Source organism: Papaver somniferum, chromosome 1, assembly GCF_003573695.1.
Source record: "Papaver somniferum cultivar HN1 chromosome 1, ASM357369v1, whole genome shotgun sequence".
Taxonomy (NCBI): Eukaryota; Viridiplantae; Streptophyta; class Magnoliopsida; order Ranunculales; family Papaveraceae; genus Papaver; species Papaver somniferum.
Window position 1 is genome coordinate 28,969,244 of NC_039358.1, and position 20,980 is coordinate 28,990,223.

Genomic DNA, 20,980 nt, shown 5'->3' on the forward strand with positions numbered 1-20,980 from the left:
CAACAACAGCTTAAATAGAAATAGGGAGAGACAGAAAGGGACGCATAATGGCTCCCAGGACGTCAATGTGATTCACATCCCCGATCTTTTCATTCTTGCCCCTTGAGCCGAAAACACACCATTAAAAATGTTGAAAAAAATTTCAAATCTATGGTCCATCCCTATGAACCCTTCGAAAGGCTTAGCCATCTTACCATGAATCCTTATGGAACTTCTAATGCCAGCAACTCCATAACTGCGAAGTAGGTACCAACCAGAGGTTCATTGACCTGAATTTTTCGTGCCTATGGCTGCAATATTACTGAAGGCTCAGCCATTAAGGTCGAGTAGTTTGAAATATAGAAACAAGGTTGTACTCGGTTTACCTAGTCCTCACACTAGTGTCAATGATGCCAGATTTTGAGGAGAATGAAGTCTATGCAATTGATATATATATAGTTGCCGGAAATGGAGAAGAGAATCTTAAGTTCTTAACCACTTTATTGAATACAGTATTATTGAACAAAAAAAAAGAAAACTAAAATAGCAAACAAATTAAAACCTTTTCAATTTGCAAATACCGGCCACTGGGGGAAGTTTGACATCCATGCATGAAGTGAGCAATCTTCTTAAAGCGAGGAACATGAGAGCTTGCCATCGATAGAGTGTGCGATCTTCTTAAAGAGAGAAACATGTTTGGCGAATAGAGTAAGTTTTACATCCACCCTACCATCCGAAGGTATAAAAACCACCATTCCTTCAAATGGACTATTGGGTGGAATTATTGCAGTAGGACTTCCACTACCAAAATCGATTTCATGAATTGGAAACCCCAACCAACTATCCACTTCCAAATTTGGACACAGAGTGCTTCCCAATTCAGGTATTGTTTCTTGCAGCTTACAACCTTGATATTCTACCGCTCCAAAATCGATAAATGATCTGAAGTACCTGCCATTGACACGACTAACTTCATCATGGATCACTTGGGCGATATATGCATGACTCTCATTTAATAGTTCCGACACCTTCAATGTTGGATAAGCCCAAAGTACTAAGTTACCAAAATACTGCATGGGTACTGCTGGTTGAGATATTCGTGTTCTTCCACTTACTGCTATTCTCACCTGGCTTGACTCTTCCAGGCCAAGTCCTTAAACTTGAGTTACCTTCTTCCATACATGCGAAAGCAAACACGCGAAAGTACTATATCTTTCATCTGGTTTATTATTGACCATAACTTTAAGCTTGTTTATAAACTCAACAGAGTAGTTGACAATCACAGTTTCAAGTGAAGAGATCACCGGGGTAGTGCCGAGATTAATAGTATCTTTTTGAACTCAATTGAACCATGATCGAATTCAACTCTAAGTGGGTTTCTTGGTTGAGAAACAGTGAGTCGATCATGATAAGGAAGTAAATCTATGTCCAAACCACGAGCCAATCTAGACCATAAAATGAAAAAAGAACCTAAGATGGATTGGCCATCGGCAACACGATGATGAACAGTGAAGCCCAAAACTAGACCACCACCTGCATAACGACTGAGTTGAATCTGACACAACTCTTTAACTCCTTTAACAGGTGGAAGAAGATGACTACTATCTTTCAATGTATCGAATGGGAGTTGCTCAGCTAGTATAGTAGGGAAGTAAGTTTCGGTTATGCGCAGACCAGCATTGTTCAGAATGATACATGTTCGACCTAGATTATCAACCACAAACCTCCCGGCCATGTGTGGATAATGAACAAGAACTTTTGAGAGTGCATCTTTCAAGACTTCATTTGGAGGAACAGGTGGTTTAAATACGAAATAATAACCTACATGACAATCATGAGTAACTTTATCAAAGATTGTAAGTGGGATTATTTCACTAAATTGTTGTTCAACGATGATGTTGAAGAAGAATAGTGCTTCAAGAGGGTATTACTGATCAATGGATTTATCATATTGTGAAGAAAAAATTGTAGTTCAGGACTAGGAGAATGTAAAATGCTGTGATTCTTTAATTGGTGGTTCAGGGTTCTTTGGTTGTAATGCATCTTAGTTAACAGTATAGAAAAAAATATTCGATTTCATGTGCAATTCTTTATATTTAGTAGTTGATCGGTGTTTATTAATGCAGGAAACATAATATTCCGTTTCACATGGATCCTAAGCAGACCCACCCCACTAGACCTTCCCCTGGGAAGATGCGCACATAAAGGGAATTGTCATGGCTAGGTTGTTTCATCAGATGCATGCTCCCCGGGAGGAGTTGGAAATTCTGGGATTAACTGGTTTTGTTTGCTTTGGATCGGTGTTTATAGTACATTCCCCATATGGGGGAGGTGAGCAGTAGTGCCCCAAAATAATTTGCTCACTTAGTTATGTTTTTCTATTCCCCCCCCCCCCCCCCCCATGGGGGAGGTGAGCAGCTGTAAGGGATTCCCAATAACTAGATAAAACCTGTTCTTTTTCAATTCGTTACAGATTTATTTTCTGATACTCAAAGACAACTACACTTATGTAGACAGACAAGCTGCAATCGAAATAATGATAAATCATAAAGGTTTTGCCATACACCAAAGTCTTTGCGCAATCAAAATAAGAAACAAACCTAAAATGTCTTAGGAAGACAAGACCGAAAACATAAACACATCACAAATCACAAAAGAAAAGTTTACAAGTCGATATAGTAGTTATTATACTCGAGCTCGTTGTACCTCCACGGTATACTTTTTTAATCCTCAGAAGCTTCTACCTTCCACTATGCCATCTGTATGGTCTTCAATGACCTTCCAAGCCAAAGCTACATGTCGTTCTTCTGTGAGTGTCGCACCGATTGCAAACATTATCATGTATACCCCTCCTACGACGCCATGAGTCATATATGTTTTGCCTGATGCATTAATTGATTCAAGGAAGTTTCTATTGATCACTTTCATTTGATCTTCAATGTGATTCACATCCACCATCTTTTCGTTCAATTTAGGACCAAAAATCGCCTGCGGCTTAAGCCGAAAACACACCATAGAAAATGTCCTAGGAACAACAATTTCAAATCTGTCGTCCATCCTTATGAGGTCTTCGAAATGCTTAGCCATCTTGACATGACTCCTCAGGAAATTTCTTAGGCCAGCAACTTCGTAGCTGCGAAGTACTAGCCAGAGCTTCACTGACCGGAATCTTCTGCTCAGTGCTATTTGCCAATCTTTGTAATCAATAAGTAGAATTGACGTTTAGTCCCATTTTTGTTGGGCCTTAGACTCTTTAGTCCTGTCCTTCAAAGCCTAGTACCACGAGATCCTAATTCACCAAATTTAAAACGGGTCAGTGTTTTTTTTTTTTACGATTCAATCCAAATCAATATTTTCCACAACGGAAAATACCCATCACTCATATTTGTTCTTCGTAATTCACTTTCTGTTTTTTCATTTTCCATCAACTCTCCCATGAAGAAAAAATCATAATCATAATCTCTTCCAAATGAAATTTCAAACTCCAAACACAGGTCTGGGAATCAATCAAAAAATTGATTGGACTTGATTCGACTTAATTCGTTATCATCGATACGATGATACTTTTCTTTTTCAAGATACTCAATCTAGGGGAAAACTTGATGAGATTCATTTTCAACATTGAAGAGTTCATCGTTGAAAGCGATTGGAAAGATAAGTGTAACCTCTTCTTATCATTTAGTTTGATCTCAACTATTAATTTATGAATCAATTTCAGAATTTTATGTACGATTTCGAAAACCTAAATATTTAGGTTTCATTTTTTTTCCTTGCTTAATTTGAAGATATTTGTGTTTCATTGATATCATGTACTTTGAGTAATTATGTGGTTCTTTTGATGATGAGAAATTTCGGATGTAGATTTGAATGAAATGTTGTTTCTGTGTGTTTGATTGATTTTATGAGCTTGGGGGTAAGAGGTTTATTTTTCATTTGTCCTTTGAAAATACTGAAATCTGGTGGAAATTCTAGAACAAAATTTGACAGAATGGAGTGGTGCTTGTGATTCATGCAGCTTGGATAAATGCGGATTTTTTTGTTAAATTGGAAATATTGGATTTACAAAACGAGTCAAGAGGTTTTATTAGTAGTTTCAGTTGCTTCGGATAGAGCATCCACTATAATTTGTATTTTAAACGAGGTAGATTACCTTGAGCTGCCAAGAGTATCCATGCATTATTTCTCATTATTAGGCCAAATGCAGCAAGATCACTTTTTTATTTATAAAATGTGTCTTGATTACTTTATATGCCAATTAGTGGAGGTTTAGTACACTTTGCATCAGTCATGAACACCGGGAATAATAGGTGTGTGATTATTAATTAATGCACAAGTATAAGGGTTCAATTATCTTGATAGGTTTTTGCCTGTAGCATGAGACCGATTTATGTCTGTTTATAATTAATTCTATTGTGAGTGTGGCATTAGCGAACATTGAATTAATAAAAAAATTGCAGGTCTTTGATGTCAGTCCTCCATGTCTTTTTGGTTGTTCCATGATGAATTAGTATGAAGGCTTTGTGAGTCCAGATTGTATTTGTGTTATTTTTTCAGCGTGTTTAGTGTATTATGAGCGTAAGACTATTCTATATCAATGTCCTTGGTTTTTTAGAGCTAGTGGTTTCCGGATGTATGTACTTTTGTTACCTGATTGGAGAAACGATGCTAATACTCTTGTCACTTGTCACTTGTCAGATGAATTTATAAGTGTTTGCCTAGCTACCTGTTTATGACTAGGTTAATACATCAAATGTTTTTTTTTTCCTTAACATCTTTGAGTTTCCATCTTTCTTTTTTTGAACACTTGTCATTTCAAATACTTGTTTTACTAGTTTGTGCACATTTTTTTTGAGTTATTAATATGTACATATTTAGAGAGACTTATCAAATGTTAGAGAAACCACTACTCCGAGTTCTTATCTCAACATACACATAATTTAAACACTTACTTTACTAGTTTGTGCACATTTTGTTTTTGAATTATCAATGTGTACATATTTGTACACATGTTGATTATTTAGGTGTACATAGTTTTACACGTGTTATTCACTTTGAAGTCTAAGAAATTAGGGGAAGGATTAATGTGTGTGTTATATTATTTAGGTGTACATAGTTGTCCACGTGTTGATAATTTAGGTGTATATAGTTGTATTTGTAATACAAACCAAAAATAGAAATCAGGGGAAGCACTAATGTGTACGTTATATTATTTAGGTGTACATAGTTTTCCACGTGTTGATAATTTAGGTGTATCTAGTTGTATTTGTAATACAAACCAAAAATTAGGAAAAGCACTAATGTGTATAATTGTTGAATTTTTTATAGGTGTGTACATAGTTGTACATCATTGTGCTATCCCAATAATACATGCATGTTTTGTGGTATACATGTTGTGCTATCTCAATAATAAATACACGTTTTGTAGTATAAATGTTGGATTTCTGTAGGTGTGTACATTGTTGTACACCATTGTGTTCTCTCATGATTTTAAGACCTTGGATTTGGTTGATTTTTATAGGTGTATACATAGTTTGTACACCACTGTATCATATCAATAAAATATATGACTTTTTTTGCTGGTATGAATGTTGGATTCGTTAGATTTTTCATCCATTGTGCGCTACCTCAATAATATATGCATGTTATAGGTATAAATGATGGATTTTTTGTAAGTGCGTACATAGTTATACATCATTGTGCTCTTTCACTATTTTATGGTCTCTTCCTGGGTATGTATGTTGGATTTATTAGGTTTTTGTAGGTGTGTACATAGTTGTACACCATTGTACAATCCCAATAATATATATGACTTGTTTTGTAGGTATGGATGTTGGATTTTTTTAATTTTTTTTATAGGTGTATACATAGTTGTACACCACTGTGCTATGTCAATAGTATATGCATGTTTTGTAGGTATAGATGATGGATTTTTGTAAGCGTGTACACCATTACTGCTGCTCTCTTTTATGATATTCCATAGTGGCACAACATAAACATTGAGGAGATTTTGTGTAAGTGATATGGTGCCATTTCACATTGGGATTTTCTGACCGTTGGGGCATCTGATGATATTTGTTATAAGGTTTGTTGATTTTTTTATGTTCGGTGAATCATTTACGAGAGAAATCATGTGATGCAGCGGTCGAGGTTCTTTTTACTTTTTTAAGAATTCGAATAGTTATTACATGATTTTGTTTCCAAGTGTGATGTTGAAGATTTTAAGCTGGATGAAAATTATTGCAGCTAGGGATTGGTAAAGAGAAAGCTGCAGACATTACTGAAGATGTACAACAAACGACATGGAAAATTATTAATCTAGGTGAGTTTATCTTCTTCTTTTTTCGTAATCAGGGTGTACGAAGTTACGCAGATATGAGAAAATGACACATAGATGGTTATGGAGATTCCTAAGAGTATTTTCGCTTACATTTTTTTTGTGGATACCAAAACGGTTATCATGTTGTTGGTGATAGCAACCTGGGTCATAGGGTTTATACACATGTTGATTCTTAATGTGTATATAGTTGTAGCTTGTTGATTGTTAATGTGTACATAGTTGTACATCTGTTGATTCTTAATGTGTACATAATTATACAATGTAGATTGTTGATGTGTAAATAGTTGCCCCTTTGGCATCAATATTTTTTTCTTTTCGTTTTATGCATCTAATTTAGAGACTCACAAGCTCAAAATGGTAGAGCACCCAAGCCTATTACAAGGTTTGTGGGGTTGATGGTTCAAATCCATCTGAGTTTTCATGTTAAGTTTATACAACAGGTAGTTGTGTACATACTACTGCACCTGTGTAAATCCAATGAAATAGTTTAGTTTGTAGGCGAATATAATTGTTTGTTCCATGCTTTGTGTGGGTGTACATATATGTGCACCAATGTATTTTCAATGAAATATAGGTCGATGTGTGGTTATGAATTGTCGATTTAATATATGAATGTTTTGTAGGATGTGCATATTGGTGCATATGTGTAATTCCAGTAAAAAAGTAGGTTTGTGTGTGGTTATGAATAAACGGTTTCATGCATGTTTTGCAAGGTTGTACATACCAGTGTAATTTCCATGAAAAAATAGGTCTGACAGTGGATATGAATGACTAATTCATGCAGGTTTTGTAGGCATGGAAAAAGTGGTGCACATATAAAACACTGACTGCATAAACTTTTGAAAATTTTCGTGCAGGTGCACTTTTTTGTACACATCAAATAATGAAGTGAAAATTATTTTTTTTTAAAGTGAAAACTATATAGTCATATGGGTACTCTTTTTGTAGCTATCAGAAAGAGCTTTCCGAATATATAAAGTTTATAAATTTTGGACGAGTGTTCGAAAGATAAATCGTTTTTAAATTGTTTTTATATTTTTAGAAATTGGTGACGCCATCATGAGTCACTATGGATTAAACTGAAAATATTTGGGTTAAATTGTAAATATGAAGGGTTAGTAGTGTACTTTCCATATTTCAAATAAATAAAGGACTAACTTGTACCTAGTTAAACGGGTGTTGACTAGCTAGTATATTTGGATGAGATTTTGGATTGAACCATATTTTTCCCAATCAGTAAGAGGGATTTACTGTTTAGTCCAGAAAACCCGACCCGGGTTACTGGCTAGTCCAGCGCCAAAAAATATTTACTCCCTAATCCAAAAAAGTTTTGAAAAAAGTAAATTTACTCTACTAACCCTTGTATATAACATTAGTATAATAATACATATGTTACTACGTATATTAGTAGTAACTAGTATGTAGTAATAACATATGTAGTATGTAATATACTAGTAGTAACTAGTATGTAGTATGTAGTAATAACATATGTAGTATGTAGTATACTAGTATACTAGTAGTAATATGTTATGTATTGATACTACATATTGATATGTAGTATGTTATATATTGATATGTAGTATGTTATATATTGATACTAGTATATTGATATGTAGTATGTTATATATTGATATGTAGTATAGTATACTAGTAGTAACTAGTAGTATACTAGTAATATATACTAGTAGTAACTAGTATACTAGTAGTATACTAGTAGTAATTAGTAGTAACTAGTATGTAGTATGTAGTATACTAGTAGTAACTAGTATGTAATATGTAGTAATAACATATGTAGTATACTAGTAGTAACTAGTATACTAGTATACTAGTAGTAATATGTTATATATTGATACTACATATTGATATGTGATATGTTATGTAGTGATACTACATATTGACATGTAGTATGTTATATATTGATATGTAGTATGTTTGATATGTAGTATGTTATATATTGATACTACATATTGATATGTAGTATGTTATTTATTGATACTACATATCAAAAAAAAAATTGTTATGTATTGATACTACATATTTTACTACTAGTACTAGTTACTACTAGTTTACTAGTATACTATGCTATAGTAGTATACTAGTATACTATTTTAGTATAGTAAAGTAGTTACATAATTTACTAGTAACAATAAGATATTTTTGTTACTACTAGTACAGTACATATTAATATGTAGTATCACCGTATTGATACTACTAGTATGTAGTAACATACTACAAGTAACATTTACATGTGTTGATACTAATTAGACCTGGAAGGGTGTTTTAGGAATTTATAAAATACACTTTATAGTTTCCACGAAGTTTTTGGACTAGAGAGCAAATCTTTTCCACGGGTGGACTAGCCATTAAGTGGGTCTGCTAGAACTGGACTAGCCAGTAATTCCTACAATCAATAACTTGTTTTGATTCAGTTGATTTGTTTTTCAAATACTCCGCGTTCGTGGATAGGGCCTTGATAAGAGCATTAGTGTCTTTGACCCACAAACAACAACAATCCAGTGTAGCTAAAAACCACTTGTGCGCATTAAAACTAAACGAGTCTGCATCCTCCACGCCATCAATGAAGTGCCTGAACTCTGGGCAAATACATGCACTTCCAGCGTAAGCGGCATCCACATGAACCCAAATACCATACTTTTTGGCTACCTTGCAAAGTGGGCCGACTGGATCTACCGTCGTTGATGAAGTTGTACCAACAGTTGCACATAAATATAACGGAACCAACCCTGCTTCGATGTCTGCTAGAATTGCCGTCAGAAGAGAATCTCGAGAGAGCGCAAACTCAGTAGCCTTGGACGTTGCGATGACAGGAAAATTGTTGGGGTGGATACCGGCAATTTTAGCACCTTTTTGAAGTGCACAATGGGTTTGATCAGAAGCATAAACGACTAACTTGCTAATATTGTCTCTACCGAATTTTCTCAACATCTGATCTCTTGCTGCAACTAGCGTACACAGAAGGGCCTCGCAAGTAGTCCCTTGCAAAACTCCTCCTCCTGAACTTCCCAACTCAGATGTGAAGAGAAATGATTTGGGAAGATTAAGCATTTGACAAAGCCAATTCATGACAACACTCTCCAACTCCGTTGATGCTGGAGATGAGACCCAGTTGAATGCGACAACATTATAACCAGTGCTCAGTATTTCACCGAGGAACCCTGCAGTGGAGGCGGTAATGGGAAAATAAGCAAAGTAATTGGGACGTTGATATCTTTAAGGATGGTTTCAGTGGATTCAGAACTGTACGGAGCTGATTCGGGTAATCTTTTGCTTAGGTACCGGGTTCGACTTGGCTTCTAACCGGATAGTATTCAATATCTCCATAGTAATTGTTGTAAATATATGTTTTAAAATAAAATTAATTTTCATTTATTATTTTTGTTAAATTTGTTTTTGTTAATCTTAATGATCTTCATAAAAGAAACTTATTTTTGTTATTAATCCTTTGACCGTTTTATTTAGAGGAAGTTAATGGTATTAATTGTGATAATAAAATGTCATTAACTATTGAATTTTTTTAGTACAAAAATCAGATTTTGGTAGGAAAATAATGTGAGAATTTTTCTTTAGTTGTTTTGGAGTTTTAAAGAAAAATAAGATTTTGAGAGAAAGAAACCAGTGTGTGATCATCACTTGTTTTCTGCAAGTTTGATTTTGAGCAAGAATAAAAGTGTACAAGTATCACATACTCTCAAAGTGCAAGAGTGGTTGTGAAACAGACTTACTCGGTTATTTTATCCTGGGGACGACGCGAAATGGAAGAACTGCTTGCACAATCTTGGGCAGAGCCGCGAAACGTCTTAAAGAGAGCGACCTGGTCGTGACTCAGCCATAACAATTTTGTATTTGTTTGGTTTATGTTTGTTTGCATGCTATTTTCAGCAATTGTTCCAACAATTTTAAGACGATTTATTCTGCCAGGGATATCAAAAGTAAATGATTGCTGAAATGCGATAAGTATCTCTGTTTTAATTTGTTTTATAGAATTATATGAATGGTACAATTTTTCTTTAACAATTTAATATGATGCTTGTAAATTTTAGGTTACTAGATACCTAAAGTTAAATTTTATTTGTGATTTTGATGGATTAGGATTGTCATATGGATAATAGTTTTCATCATGAATACCTAACATAGAAAAATGTTATTGATGATAAACAAATGTTTTTTAACATGATGTAGACTTTTATTTTTATATCATACACGAAAATGAATTGGGTCTAGAAATTTTAACCAGATATATTAGACATCATGAGGATCATCCATGTCAAATTTCAGAATTTTTGGAGCCCGAAAATTATTTTTAAAGTATTTTAGAAAACTGCATAACGTATCTGAAAAATTCTGACGGGCAGAAATTTAGTTATGATTGAATTCTTTTTCCCAATCTTTGTGTAGATAATTCAAATTCATGTAACATGAAAAATAATATATGGATCAGGAATTTATCTTGAAACCCCATTTTGAAATTTTCCATTTGAATTTTTATTTTGAGAGATGTGGTGATTTCAAAATCGTTGTTTGTCTAAAAATATGAGATGTGATGCTTGAGTTTAGAGATTGGAGATGTAAGAACTTAGAATAAAAATAATGTTTTATTTTATTACTTTACTTTTGTTTTGGGAATGAAAATATAAGATCATTATTGGAAATCAAACTAGTGCGCGACAAATGTTTGATAAAATGCTTAGTAGAAAGTTATAATCTATGATGTTATAACTCTAAAACTTTACTTTGTTTGATACTTGGAGTTCTAATTTTTATTTGATTTTTAAGTACTTACATAAGTGCATACCTTACTTATTTTGGGTTACAAATGCTCACATTTAAATGATTGTGACAGGTGATAATTTCACTTACTTGAGGAAGTTTTTTGTTTCCCAATGAAAACAAAATTTGCGAGTAAATACTAGAGATTAATCGACGAAAGGAACAATGGTTTGCTGGTTTCTTTGTTGGTGTGGAAAGAATGGACGTTGGTTTATGACCAGTTGAGATTTCCAAGCAAATGAGGTATGTTTGATGAACAATTTTTGGCTATTTTAGTGATCAAATAGTTGCATTTTTGACTTTATACTAGCATAGTTTTGTGTGTGTTAGACAATCTTCTTATCTCCTAGAGTTCAAAGACTTACGTTCACTCTATGGTTAGATTTTTTGAGAGCCTAACACTATGTAAAGGTTCAAAATCGAAAGATACCTTTACTTATGCACATCACTATATAGATCTTGCTCAATGTTTTAAAAATATAAGTGGGGATTGTTGGAAATATATGTTTTAAAACAAAATTAATTTTCATTTATTATTTTTGTTAAAAAAAAATTTGTTAATCTTAATGATCTTCATAAAAGAAATTTATTTCTGTTATTAATCCTTTGACCGTTTTATTTAGAGGAAGTTAATGGTATTAATTGTGATAATAAAATGTCATTAACGATTGAATTTCTTTAATACATAAATCAGATTTTGGTAGGAAAATAATGTGAGATTTTTCTTTAATTGTTTTGGAGTTTTAAAGAAAAATAAGATTTTTGAGAGAAAGAAACTAGTGTGTAATCATCACTTGTTTTCTACAAGTTTGATTTTGAATAAGAATAGAAGTGTACAAGTATCACATACTTTCAAAGTGCAAGAGTGATTGTGAAAGAGACTTACTCGGCTGTTTTATCCTGGGGACAACGCGACATGCAAGAATTGCTTGCACAATCTTGGGCAGAGCCGTGAAACGTCTTAAAGAGAGCGACCTGGTCGTGACTCAGCCATAACAATTTTGTATTTGTTTGGTTTATGTTTGTTTGCAGGATATTTTCAGCAATTGTTCCAACAGTAATCAGCAAGGAAATCAACAATCATATGACCTTGCCTTCTAAACTCTTCTGGGTCTAGTGGGTTCCTAGACATGTTTCCGAGGTTATCAGAAGGAAGAGTATCCATTATTGCAACCGCTGATTTTGTTTATCAATCAAAATACTCTTTGAGTGTGCGAGAGAGTGAGAGGAATTTTATCAGTGACAATGGAGAAGAATGGAAAGTATCACAAGTTAATATAGAACCAAATAAAGCTCGTTTATTTCATGTAACTTGATAATTAATTGCATTTGAATTTCTCTACACCGAGTCGATCATGATAAGGATGACAAGGAAGTGACTCAGTATTGGGACCACGAACAGAACAACACTGCTAGACAACGGAAAACAAGATAGAAACTTTGATTACAAGACACTGCTATCCAGTTTTACATCGTCCTGCAGGATTCTTGGTGCAACTGAGATGTTGAACCAGTACATTGATATGTAAAGCATTACTATTCAGCATTCATAACGCAAGCACATCACAAGAAGAAAATATTGACAGTAACATTAGATTTTTACAAAACACTACTTCTGCTATTCTCCACCGAGATAATCTAGAATATCTTCAAAGTAAATCTGACAACAGTACTACCAAATAATATCTACATGTTGCATACGTTTTTTTGGTCCAAACATTCTCTAACTCCGTATGTAGCCTTCATTACCGAGATCGAACCAAGTAGAGCTTATTAAAACAAAGCCAAGGTCGGCATTGTATTTCACAGAAGTGATAGCTCACTGGTTTTATAATCCGTACCAGAAGATGTACGAGAGAAAAAGAATTGGTAGCGTAAATTTAAGAAAAGAGAAGTTGATCATCTCTCGAACAACCTTAAAGCGTTAAAGCTACCGCTGTTGATTGTGACCCACACACGTCAAAGAAGATAACTGCAGCAAACCTTCATAGATTTTTTATTTGTATAAAAATAACAGTTTCTAAAAATAGTCACCCACGGGCAATTGGTCTAGTGGTATGATTCTCGCTTAGGGTGCGAGAGGTCCCGAGTTCAATTCTCGGATTGCCCCTTTTTTCACTTTTTTTTTTTTAAAAAAAGTTTCTGAAATTATAACTCAGATTGGGGTTTGCTTTACATCAAAGTGTTTGACAGTTTGAGCAATAAATAACGGAAAAAAAAAAACACTAACAAACCAGGAAGAGAAGGCTGGAAACATACACAATCGCAAATTACAAAGAAAAGTTTACGAGTCTTTATACTCTCACGGTATACTTTTTTATTTCTTCAAAGTACGTAAGCTTTTACCTCCCATTGTTTCAAGTACGGCATCTGTGTGGTCTTGTATGACATTCCAAGCCACATATAGTTCATGTCGTTCTTCTGTGAGCGTTGCACCGATGGAAAACCGTATCATGTATACCACCACAGAAGGGCCTCGCAATATCTATTTCAACTGTTAATTTTGTCGATCAAAAATCATTCGAGTGTGAGAGAGAGGAGCTAGAAGAATTTTATTAGTGACAATGGAGAAGAATGGAAAGTATGACAAGTTTATATAGAGCTAAAATAAAGACCAAATCAGTGTACAAAATTTGGTGCTCTTCCCTTGTATACATATGATTTTGAGAAACATAAAAATGCAACAAACCCAACTAGGCTGACTCCGGCTAGAAACCCGTAAAAGTAATCTAAGTGTCCTTGATTGATGTTGTTTGCAAACCATCCGTATCCACCACCTGCACTAGTTGCCTTCTGAATGACCGATATAAGGAAGCCACTGAGGTAGCTTCCTGTGCCAAATACGGTTGAGTAAAGGGAAAGACCCACACTTCTCAGCTCATTGGGTACTTGATCATAGAAAAATTCTAGTAGACCTACAGTTGTGAATACAATAGCAAGACCCGACAAGACGTACTGCGGAATCAACCACCAGACACCCATAGGAACTATTGCTTTTGAATCATCAATCAACCCAAACTCCAGTGCAATTTGAAGCCTTCTGTTCTCCACTATCGCTGCTATGACCATGGATATGGCAGAAATAACAATGCCCCCACCGATTCTCTGAAGTGTAGTTATGCCATTAGATTTGCCAGTTAAAGCTTGAGAAAATGGAACAAATGCACGGTCATACAATGCTGTGAACAGGATAACGGATAAACCAATTAAGGACTGGAATGAAGCTGCAGGTATTTCAAAGTGTGGTCCTATGGATCTGTCCATAGTGCTCCCCTGCTTAGTGTAGAAGGTAACATTTTGAGCATCCACTACTGTGTACATCAAACATATAAAACATAATGGAAGTAGCGGTCGTACAACCTTAAAAATACTAGAAGGTGTCTGATCATTATCAGCTTGATCACTTTTCAAAGTATAGCGATAAGATTTAACTCCGTACAAGAAAACAATAAGCGCTGTCACCATTGAAATGGATGAAATGCCAAATGCAAGTCCCCAACCCAAAATATCTTGGACGCAGTTCAATATCAAGTGAGAACTACTAGATCCAACACACAGTCCGATTTGCCACCAATTAAATGTTGGAGTCTTGCAACAATAGAAGAAACCTCGGATGTATCAAACAATAAATATAAAAAACCGTATCAAACAACTCTACCACGAACAAATTGATGAGGGCAGAATCACAGGTTCAACAAGCTGTCATTAACACATTAATTCGCGGGTATACTCTAAAGTAATGCTAAACCCCAACGTGCGAAGATGTGTCCAGGATAAGACTGTCCGATATAACTTGTATTAGCACAAAACAAATTACCCACTCTTAAACTCAGCAACGGGGATGGAGGTAAAACGCCGCACGAAAATAAAAGCAAGAAGATGAAGAAAAGTAGACCTAGAGATGGTCGCTGCTTGTGTGTTTTGAAAAGAGATTTTCGAGTTGTATTTATAGGAAAATTAACTTGCAAATCAAGTTAGGTTTAGGTTTTTTCTTATAAAACGAGTTTTGTTTCTTGTAAAACAATTAAACACAAAAAAGGAATTTTTCCATAAATAAAACTCTTAAATAAATTATTTATCAAGTTAAAAACTTGCAAAAAATAATTTCAAATAGACACGGACTTGGTACACGCGCATGGGCATGGGTCGAAACATGTATTTTTCGCCTCACCCGCTCCACCCACATTGTTTTACAACATATCCATGAGAACATGGTAATATAGTGGAGCACCACTTTAGTTTTCCACAATGTGGGACTAAAGGTTCCATTTCATTCACTCAAAAATGAGTGAGTATCCTTAGACCCTTAGGTCATGAGATCAAACCACACCAAAACCAAAAAATCATTTATTAAATAACTCATTTTATCCAACAATCCCCCACATGAATGAAATCTCGGTAAAAAACGAAAAATCAGAGTACGGAAAATACCATTTAGGCAAAGGTGTCCATGAGGTCTTGAACCTTGCATAGAGAGAAGTTACCGGAACTACTAGCTAGACAGTGAACTATGTCTTGAACTGCTAGCGCTTGGTGTAATTCTAATAACATCCATGCATGATATCTTCCAAGTGTTGCTAAGTTTGTGTCGTTTTGTCCATTTTGGCCCTGGACATATCATGTTTCTCAAAATGCTTTAGAGAATCGGCTCCATTCTCATTGGAAGCGACCCACTTCTTCATTCAGATAGGTGAGTTTCATCAAGAGTGTTTACTCCTACACCCCACTTCAATCTTAAATTGAAACTATAGAACTTATTAAGACTTAATTAAAAGTCATCCTCCACATGCAGTCACACTATCAGAATGAAATTCTCTGATAGTGTTTACCTTTACCCACCATAAAACTCTTAAATAAATTATTTTTCAAGTTAAAAACTTGCAAAAAATATTTTCAAGTAGACACGGACTTGGTGCTTGGTACACGCGCATGGGCATGGATCGAAACATGTATTTTTCGCCCCACCCGCTCTACGAGAAAATTTTTGATGGGGGCGAAATCCGAAGAGGGCATGGGGGACAAATGATATGTTGACACATGTCTTTGATTCCCATGAATTCTATTTCCAATAATATAAAAGAAATGTATTTTTGGACATAAAACTTGTTTTCTTAATTGTTGTTGGTATTATTAGGAACAGAATTCATGGGAATCAAAGACATGTGTCAACATATCATTTGTCCCCCATGCCCCCTTCGGATTTCGCCCCCATCAAAAAATTTCTCCCCGCTCTGCCCATATTGTTTTACAACATATCCATGAGAACATGGTAATATAGTGGAGCACCTCTTTAGTTTTCCACAATGTGGGACTAAAGGTTCCATTTCATTCACTCAAAAATGAGTGAGTATCCTTAGACCCTTAGGTCATGAGATCAAACCACACCAAGACCAAAAAATCATTTATTAAATAACTCATTTTCTCCAACAATCTCCCACATGAACTTTTGGACTTGGATTCGGTAGGATTTAGCTCATCAAATTTGTCTGCACCAAAAGCTGGTGCACAGGTTTTGCATACAGCGGTCCCAACTCCGATTAGATATAAAGACAAGAAGCAGAAGAATACCTGAAAAGTAGAAGGAGAAGAGCAAGAGATGATGATACATTCGACGGCGTTCTTAGAACAGGAAGTAGCTGATAATTGTAATGAAGTATATATACTAAACATCACAAGCCCCTAAGACAAGTAATATAAAGGTTTCAAAAGTACAATCCATCATTATCTGAAACGATAAATTTCAATGCAACAAGAGAGTTGAGAATTACCAGTACATAGATGACCAAGGAGAATAAGATGGTAGAAAACCTACCAAGATAAGAATCAGCAACAAATGAAGTTAATAATGGAAGCATATATACGAAACCGGACCAGACATTAATATTCACTGCAGCTGTTGCAGTAGATTGTTCCAGTTGCGATGTTAAAAAGCTAATTAGATTGGAAGCCATTCCATAAAAGATGAAAGAATCAACGCTACCAACTGCAATAACCCGAGTAACAGATTTCCATCCACCAAATTCTATACTATTCTGGTGTATCTTCTCTCCTTGGAAATTCACCATACCTTCGACATATCTTGTATCTAACAATGGCTCATCATCACGACTAGCTGCTGTAATTGCCATGAAAATCTGATTTTTATTTTTTATTTTTCTCTGTTTTTTTTACAAAGTGTTTTTATTTCCTTTCAGTTCTTCAAACTCTGAGATGACAATATCTGAATTGGGTAATAGTAAACCAACCATATTAGTGTATATCCACTCTGCGATTGATTACAAAAATGATTTAACCGCACGTTGTTTTTGTTCCTCGATTGTGAGAATCACGATGGAAGAAAATATTATTATAAAAATGGGATGTCACGGTAGATATGATCAAAAGATATCAAAATTTGATGGCCCGAGTCAATGCAGTTATATGTAAATCAGCCACATGTAGTGTCATAGTGCCTTAATGTTTAAAGTCTTTAGACGTTTCTTTCGGTCGTGTCAGCAACGTTAGGTCGGACAGATCGTGAACCACAAGCCGCTTTTAAAATTCAGTTAGTCGTCTGTTGTATGTGACGTACAATTGTATATTATTTTTATTTTCTAAAGCGTCTAATCTTTTGTGTGGGGAAGAATCCATGTCCATATAAAAGAGATAAAAGAGACCCGCGAGATCAGGGTATATCCGGAATTCCGAGTTAATTGGGATATATCCGGATTAATTATTAATAACAATTAAAGCAAGTACTAATTAAGCACTAAACTCTAAATAGATACTAATGTCTCGCCCGTGCGTTGCACGGGCTTAAGTTTGTAGTTGCGGAGGAATAAAGAGTTAAATTGAGGCTTAAAGAAGACTACGGTACAGTGGAATTTTTGTATGAAATCCGGAATTAACAAAACAAATTGATATATTCAATTCAAACTACTCAAAATCCAACAATCAAACTCCATGTTGGATTAAAAAACTCTTTCGAGAAAAACCTTCCAAGGACCTCTACCTAAGAAAAAATTATAAGGAAAGAAACACTAAGATCAAACGACTAAGAAAGAATCTGTTTATTTTTCTTCAACCTTATCATCTTCCTGAATCTCTTCAGCCTCTTCATCATCTTCTGAAATTACCAGACGCCTTTGTTTATTGTTCTTCAACCAACTGTTTATTGGTTGCTCACCATCTTCATCAGCTTCTTCATCATCTTTTCGAGTATCCTCATCATCTTGAGTATCCTCATCATCTTGAGCTTTTTCATCATCTTTTGGAGTATCATCATCATCTTTTACTTCGTAATCTTTTGAAAGTGCTATACGCCTGAGCCTTTTTCTTTTTTGGGTGTTTCATCAACCAATTGAAGGACCCTATTTTGTTGATCTTTTTATGGTGTTTGCGGACCCAACTGTTCACTTGTGCTCTTCTTTTTTGTTCCCTTTGTATAAACTTTTAAGACTTTGTAACTGTATGTCTGCTTTTGATATTCTCCTCAGTAACTGACGTATTTTCAAAAGTTGTTGTGAATAGTGGTAAGAGCTGGGGTTCTTTTCGAACTTCTGAAGGAGATAAAAAAAAAATTAGATTTAAATAAATTTTATAAGTGAAGCAAAATAGCAAAGTGATTGGAATATTTTTGGAAAAACTGGGGCTAAGGATTCCACTTTTTCTGCCAATTTAAAATGATATTTCTAATATTATTATGCAAATTTTTCCTTTTAAATAGTTTTAATTATTGCAAAAATGGATTTTATAAAAGAATAAATGTAATTTAAAATCATGGAATATCAAAAACTCTAAGTCAAGCATATACCATCAATTAAAATGACAACTATTTAATAAAAATCCTTGGAAAAACTCTTTGTTCAAGGCAAATAATTAATTATAATAAATTGCATAAAGAATTAAAATAGAAAGTACCCCTTTTTCATTGGCCGAATAGTTTCCTTCGTTGCCCCAGAGGATGGGTTTAGCTCATCATTGTGTAAACTTGCTCAAAATTGATATTCATTGCTCAAAAGATGTTTACAAGGATGAAATGGAGAAAAATGATAAAACCGGGTGTTTGCAACGTTTATAACTGTTGCAAACACTGTTACAAAGAACGATATCCCTAAAATGCAGTAGTATTTAGAATACTACGACCCGGAACCGATAGTCGTTGTCACTGTTGATAAACGACTGTCTTGGTCAGTGTGTTCTTCGCGTTCTTCCCTTCCAGCAGCAGCAGAAACTTTCTTCTCTGGAAGTTTTTCTATCGATTCCCTTGAACTCTGTGTTGCTCTATTCTATCCCCTCTCACTTGCCAACCTTTCTAGTAGACCCAAGGAGCATATTTATACTCAAAAACACGCTTAAATCCATCGCTATAACTCCAAATAATCCTTCATTACTCGGGCAGTGAAGATAATATTTTCTTACCATTTTTGGAATTTCACACGTAAACTTCATTGTAGCACGCTCCAATTCAGCTTATACACGCCTCAGAATTCGTCTCACGCTAGCAGAACTTCTCCATGCACATCAGAAACATATTTTTGCTCGTGTTACAGTCCACGTACTCTGTTTGGGCTTGTGAATCACACCGAGAATTCCATCCAAATTTAATTGATCCTGTCACTCATACTGTGTTTCTTAACCTATATCACATCTCTCTACCAAATTTCAGTCATTGAATCGACCCATAACCCCTTCATTTTCTCAATTGAAATTCTTCCAGAACTGTTTAAGTATTTCCCGCCAAAATTCAGAATTTGAATTCTTGAAGATGACTGCCCCCTAACCGTCTGTGGAGTGTAACTAGCAGGTGTCCAACTCAGGTACCCCTTATAAATTGAGGTGCCCCTTATCCAAAACAGAGAGTCTGAATAACAAATGTCCTCCGGGATGATCCGCATAATTTTTCGAGCCGATTTTTCCAAAATTATTTATTTCCAAAAAAATACCTACAAACACATAAAACACCATAATAAGGACGAAAACGAGTACTATCAATAGAGACATTGAGGATAATTCAGACACAAAAATGTGTCTACCAGTAACCTTCAACTTGAACCCAAATTTATGTCTAATTATTTTATCGAACACCTTCAAAATTTTCCCTGGTTCACCCAGCTACAAATCGAGTAATATATTTAATGAGTATTATATTGTTACAGAGATAAATAAAAACTCTAGAGTGAGTTTGTGGATACCTTTTCACACTTGGAAGCATAGTCAACATGTTTCGCGGCAGTATATTGCAACATCTTTTGGACATTAAAGCCCATAATGGTTAAATCTGAAGTATCTGTGTTATCTTTGATTCTTACATTGATTATGTACCTGTTTGAATTAATAATGATAATCAGCATATGTTATGTTTCTTATCATATATATTGATATGTTTTTGTTCTTACCATGGTATCACTACTCCTTGAAAGTCGTCCTCGCATTTGGGGAAAGAAGGCTTTCCATCGTTGTATTTCACCTGTTTTTTGCAAGTTCCGCAGGCCATGTAGTACCAATCTTTTCCTTCATTGATTCGAATAACCGATTCTTCACAAAAGAACTCCTTGTCCTGGGTCAAACGGGTATTAGTGAACTATGCAATTCACTTAGGTTAATACGTAGATGTGATAGACGCATTTATGTGTCTAATTTGTCCTCAATGTTTCGTATTGTTAGTACTCGTTTTTTTCCTTATTATGGTATTTTGTGTGTTTGTAGGTATTTTTTTGGAAATAAATATTGTTGGAAAATTCGGCTCGAAAAGTTGCTCGGTGCACCCAGAGGACATTTGCTATACGGACCCTCACTTTGGATAAGGGGTAACCTAATTACTAAGGGGCACACCAGCTGTTATTTAGACACCATATGGCAAGTGCTAAAGGGACGCCCGTACAGGATTATGGGGAG

General features: G+C 34.9%; 1 protein-coding gene, 1 non-coding gene and 2 pseudogenes across 2 annotated transcripts; 1 reads left to right on the forward strand and 3 right to left on the reverse strand.

The window, feature by feature from the left end:
• Positions 1-608: 608 nt before the first annotated feature.
• LOC113272818 lies at positions 609-2,222 on the reverse strand (annotated as a pseudogene).
• Positions 2,223-2,709: 487 nt separating this feature from the next.
• LOC113272879 lies at positions 2,710-12,269 on the reverse strand (annotated as a pseudogene).
• Positions 12,270-13,142: 873 nt separating this feature from the next.
• On the forward strand, positions 13,143-13,214 carry TRNAP-AGG. The gene has a single exon. It is a non-coding gene; the product is annotated as a tRNA-Pro (tRNA).
• Positions 13,215-13,723: 509 nt separating this feature from the next.
• LOC113272959 (protein NRT1/ PTR FAMILY 5.10-like) lies at positions 13,724-17,232 on the reverse strand. Its single transcript, XM_026522761.1, has 3 exons — positions 16,873-17,232; positions 16,673-16,783; positions 13,724-14,692 (listed from the first exon to the last, which is right to left on the reverse strand). The coding sequence occupies exons 1-3, from the start codon at positions 17,230-17,232 to the stop codon at positions 13,724-13,726; spliced, it is 1,440 nt and encodes a 479-aa protein (XP_026378546.1).
• Between the last annotated feature and the right edge of the window lie 3,748 nt (positions 17,233-20,980).

Excerpts from the sequence above, each read along its gene's own strand:
- LOC113272959 (XM_026522761.1), bottom strand. The coding sequence starts at position 17,232 with ATGGCAATTACAGCAGCTAGTCGTGATGATGAGCCATTGTTAGATACA. Across the intron at positions 16,784-16,872 it reads CCTTGGTCATCTATGTACTG|GGGCTTGTGATGTTTAGTAT; the intron begins GTAATTCTCAAC and ends TACTTGTCTTAG. Across the intron at positions 14,693-16,672 it reads CTTCTCCTTCTACTTTTCAG|ACTCCAACATTTAATTGGTG; the intron begins GTATTCTTCTGC and ends TATTGTTGCAAG.